The following is a 5,615-nucleotide window of genomic DNA, read 5'->3' as shown; positions in this document are numbered from 1 at the left end:
TTCATAGTTTACGAACTACACCAACCATTTCACCCTATTCAAGACCTTACCATCACTGATCTACAAATATTTTATGTCAATCAAGCCTCATACTTAACATTAAAATGGGCAGCATGGTGGCTCAGTGGTTAGCACTGCTGCTTCACAGCACCAGAGACCCAGGTTCAATTCCACCCTCGGGCGACTGTCTGCGTGGAGTTTGCACATTGTCCCCGTGTCGGTGTGGGTTTCCTCTGGGTGCTCTGGTTTCCTCCCACAGTCCAAAGATGTACAGTCTAGGTGGATTGGTCATGCTAAATTGCCTGTAGTGTTCAGGGATTTGTAGATTAGATTGGTTTGGGTGGGTGCTTTTAGGGTCGGTGTGGACTCGTTGGGTCGAAGGGCCTGTTTCCACACTGTAGGGATTCTATGATCCATGATTCTACAATTTGTACGCTTCACCTCATTCTCACCAGCTGTCAGTGCTACAAGACTCAGATGCTAACTCACATGTTGCACCTTCACATCAGCCAATAATATTGCAAAGATACTCAACAAAATATTCTCTTCAGATGCAAGAATGAAGTTTCAACCTAATGATGGAAAACTAGAACCACATTTTTTTTATAATGAATGATTAAGTTCTGCACTACTAAGCAATTATTTTCCACTGTCTTAGGACAATGATTGAGGTATCAGCAGCTAATCAAAGAGGGGGAATGCAAAGCTGCAAGTGCAAATTCCACGGAGAAGATGATATTGACTATTACTAGAATCCATATCTTAGATGGTGACAAGAATGAAGATATTGAAGATGGTAGTATTTTCATACTTAATTTTCCTTCTCCCATCTCACTATCCTCTTGTCTCACACTCAGTCCTAAAAGCTACAAATGATATAAGAATGCAATTCTTACTTTCACTCATCCTTCCAACCTTGCTGCACCACAAACTGACTGTTGTGCCTTTTTCCTCTCAGATATCCGAGAGGTACAAGCAAGCCAGTCAGTGGAGGAACACCACGAAGGCAATGTACTGTGACTTGGTATCAGACTTCCTGTCACCATCACAGATATGTACTGCATGTATCTTAAAGGATAAATTAAAGATCTGCATGTGTGATACCAAGGGTTTACCAGATGGCAAGGTCTTACATTGGTTCCACTGCCAAGGATTCAGATGTGAACCCTGATGGGGGTTCATATGCCGCGCTTACAGAGAACAACTGACGGATTTGCATTACAATCACTTGCAAATCTCATATCCATCTACCAATCTAGTCTCATAGAGGTGAATGGGAGTGCTGAGATGGTGACCCAGCAGTAGTTGCATAGAACTCTAATCTGCTGTCCTCTCTCAGCAAGACAGTAGTTTATCCTCCTTAAGCGCTAACCAATCCCCACGCACTCCCATTCACCCACCCACCACTATCTGGATTCTAGTTATGGCTGCAGAAAACATCAGATTTCAGTGAGGATCTCCTCATTGACATGCGGACATCTCAAATGCCTCACTGAGTTTCAGGTTGGGTGGATGTGGTCTTCGGCTGAGAGCCCTTCTCCTTCTCCCTCTTCCAACAACTTGTCTTGCTCTGTATTGGTTCTGTTCATTCTCCTTGTCATGTTGCATTCCAGTCAGGTTGCTTACTCGTTGCCAAGTTTGAGAGCAACTGGCTTGTGTCGAAAAGTTGAAGTCAGCAAAAAGTCCTTCAAGTAGATGCCCTATAGTCTTTTGCAACTTGAAAAGATGTAAGAAAGCACAAGCCACTCGTAGAACTGTAGCAAAAGGGATCAGTTAGCACCTAAACTGTAAGAACCTAACCTAATGAAGACCTTAAATAATGCTAGTAATGAACCTTCTAACTTCATAGATGTTAACATCCACAACAGTATGGTGCTGAGTCAGTTTGCCCCAGAGTGGGGTGATTGAGTCACAGACGTATGCAGCACAGAAACAAGCTCTTCAGCCCAACTCAACCATGCCAATCAGGTTTACTAAACTGAAATAGACCCATTTGTCTGCATTTACCCATACCCTTCTGAACTTTTCCTATCCGTGTACCTGTCTTTTAAACTGCTAATTAAGAAGTGTGCATGTGCGCTGCAGATAGTGTTTTGGAAAGAGAAGTGCCCCCCAAAAAATGGAAATTTACAAGGTGAATTTCCCATGCACTGTTCTAGGACATGAATAACAACATTCCTTCATGGTGAATTCCTGATTTACCGAGGGGAGTTGCCAAGTTGAAGCCAGGTGATTTCCCAAAGAGTTACCCAAACTTCTTCCTATATTTTTTAGTGGTCAGTACAATAATAGCACAAATAGATTGCTTATTTGACAATCCTCTACACGTTAGGCAGAGGAATGACCAACAGTGCTCTCGTGAAGCCTCTGTTTAGGGTGGAACAGAGGGTGTAATAGAGAAAGAACCGAGAGTCAGGAGTGGGTAAATGGTTTCATGGTGCAATTATGACGTCTATGGACTTGAAAATAGAGACATCCTGCTCCTCCCAGCTTCTCAGAAAGACTTTTTTTTAATTCATTCGTGGGACATGGGTGTCACACCTGGCGAGCATTTATTGCCTGTCCCTAGGTGGTAGTGAGCTGCCTTATTGAACCGCTACTGTTTATGTGCTATAGGTAGATCCATAATGTCATTAGGGAGGGAATTCCAGAATTTTCACCCAGCAACAGTGAAGGCACAGCAATACATTTCTAAGTCAGGATAGCGAGTGGTTTGTAGGGAAACTTGCAGGTGGTGGTTTTCCCATGTTTTGCTGCCCTTGTCCTTCTAGATGGAAGTGGTTGTGGGTTTGGAAGGCATATCTAAGAATCTTTGATGAATCTCTGCCTTGCATCTTGTAGATATTACATATTGCTGCTACTGAGTGTCAGTAATGGAGGGAGTCAACGTTTCTGGATATGACGCCAATCAAGCAGACTGCTTGATCTTGGACGGTGTCAACCTTCTTGTTGTGTTGTTGTTTTATTTTTAGGCTACCCTTTACTTGGTTGCCACAGGGGCCAATGAAGAATCCTGAACATGGACCTAGTACTTCAGGCCATCAATAACATATTTCATGGAGGGGAGCCTTTGAGTGCGAGGCCACTATATCAATACACTGAAGGGGCTTTAACTTCTTTCAAGCAATAGAAAAGTGAATTTAGCAGTGGGACAAAGGCTGTACAGACTGGACACAAATCCCACAATCCTACTGTTTTGCACCATTAGAAAATGGCAACAATACATTGCAGATTCTGCCCCATAATCTAGGACAATATTTCTTAACAGTATTTAGAGGCCATTGCACTGTACTACTTCATTTCCAAGGTCAATATGGACACTACATGTGTAAATACTGACAGTCCTTGAGTCATGGCCCAGTCAAGACTTAGGAAACAGAGCTTATTTATTTATTTGTTCATATTCAAGTGTATTTATCTATGATAAAATGGAATGCCAGATCTAAATCTAATCACCCTTGCTTATACATTCATCACTTTGGATCCTGCACCCAAATGTACCAGAAGGCTTAGAAGACTCTCTGAAATGGTAGCCCTATGCCCAATAAAAAAAATGGAAGATGGATCACAAATACACAGTCCAGCTGAGAATTACAAAACTAAAACAGCCAATCATTTGTCAGTCGAAAGGGATGAAGTAATACAAGACATGATTGTGAAATGCACTTCCTACATGAACTTTAAACAAAGGAATAGTATCATATTTTATACTTTTTCCATACATATAATTTTTGAACTATCATTGGAATTATGCAGTTTAGCCTCTTACAGAATAAAGTAATGGGAGGTTAAAAATATAAACTTTTCAGTTGGCAAAATGTTACTACTAAACTTCCTTTGTTATGTGGAGATCTGCCATTGCTTTTAAGATTTGAGGAAATGTGGAAACACACCTGCTAAGTGATGGTTTGGGGTGGAAAGTGACTTAAAATATATATTTACATTTATCTTTAGATTTTGATGCCCTTGCAAATTCAAAAACAGCTTAGCTAGTTGGTTCTGTTTATTTCAAAACCTGTGACCAGTTTTCACGAGATTAGCAAAATATGTCATAGTGCAACCAGCTACTGGTAAAGTTCCCATCTGAAGTTAAATTTAGACTGAAACGTATGTCTCTGTGGTTCAGTGTTGCAACTTTGATTTGCATTCTGGAAAACACCTTGACAAACTGAAAAAAAAGCATGCAACCTACTAAATGAGAAAAAGGAGCCTTTCTGTAGCCACCTGCATAAGCACAGTGAGCTTTTCAATATTGCTGTGCCATTGCTTTGACGAAAGTCCTTTATCAGGTGGGAAAAATTCTTGGCATGCCCATGAACACATGGCTGTAGGAATGAGGTCAGCCCCAATTACACTCAGTTGTTGGATTTACCCAGGATAGCTTTGAACAGCTTAGATCAGAATTAAAGGGACTCAGCTCCATAACTGTCCACTGTTTAATTTACTGGTGTTTACATAAAGAATAAGCCAATTTAGACTGCAGAGGCTTTAGACATACAAACATTACCACATATGTGGCTTTCAAACCACACACTAGGAACTGAATCCACTTGCTGTTTAAGGTTGAAGCAGGGATAGGGAGAGAAAATTAGTTGGAAAAGACAGGAAGACATAAACTTTAGGTCTTTGTGAATCCAACTGGACTGAACCACAACTTATTATGAGCAGAATTTCACCCATTAAAGCCCTATCAAAAAGGCAAATTTTACCTCAGTGAGACTTTCACAGAAACATACATAAGCGCAGAAGCCACTGTTATCCTCACCTGTACCGTTACCTCTACTTGGCTGAAGTGTGGCTTCAGGCCCCATAGTGTCATACTCTTCCTTCATTTCCTCTGTAGAGAAAAGAAACATGACAAGAAGCTGAGTATTTATGACCTTTAATTGTGGTATGGTAATCGGCATAGTGCCAGGCACAGCAAACCATCAGTAAAGTGAGACATTCGTTTTAAATAAACATAGGAATGATTGCACTAAACTCTAGTCTACAATGACTTTGTTCTGGCCTTTTCAATTAATTCAGCTATTCTGGGCCTGACCACTACTTATTTACCTTCAACATTTCAGCTAGTAGTGAAAAACAGTGAAGAAACTGAAGTTTGAGAACTGTCAAGCAATAGGAAGGAAACAGGGGTAAGAAATAAGTAGCGAAAAGACTTCAATAAACAATCAAACCCAACAATGTTAACTAGTCTCCCAAAGGCATACACTGAATTAAAGTTGGTTTGAGAAGAGACCGTTAGAAACTATTGTAACTAATGTAACTTTTGCAGTGTACTATTGCTCATCTCATGTGAATCATGTGAGTCATAAGCATCATAGTTTTCCACCTGAGGGCACTTGAACCAGCTGAGAGAAAAAAAGATTTACACTGTTTTTTGCATAATACCAGTAATACTCAACATTTCTGCTTCACTTACTTCCTCTGTGTCATTTTTAGGTAAAGGGTGAGAGAAGCTGTAATGTCCTGCATTATCTGTTTGCTGTGTTAACATTCATAAATAGGAACAATGTTTACAGATTGCTTTCTTGAGCTGAGTCTTGTTGTTGCAGTTGCATAGACTGTGTGGCACCTTTAGTTAAAACTGCTACAATCATGGCCTTGTAAACAAA

General features: G+C 40.6%; 1 protein-coding gene across 1 annotated transcript in view; it reads right to left on the bottom strand.

The window, feature by feature from the left end:
• zeb2b (zinc finger E-box binding homeobox 2b) overlaps positions 1–4,907 on the bottom strand; it is a 66,267-nt gene extending 61,360 nt beyond the window's left edge. Inside the window, exon 1 of the mRNA XM_020537158.2 lies at positions 4,766–4,907. Within this exon, the coding sequence (XP_020392747.2) occupies positions 4,766–4,907 (142 nt within the window). The remainder of the gene's footprint in view (positions 1–4,765) is intronic.
• Positions 4,908–5,615: the final 708 nt, after the last annotated feature.

This window comes from Rhincodon typus, chromosome 7 (genome assembly GCF_021869965.1).
Source record: "Rhincodon typus isolate 14 chromosome 7, sRhiTyp1.1, whole genome shotgun sequence".
NCBI lineage: Eukaryota > Metazoa > Chordata > Chondrichthyes > Orectolobiformes > Rhincodontidae > Rhincodon > Rhincodon typus.
This window is presented reverse-complemented; position numbering and strand designations above follow the sequence as displayed.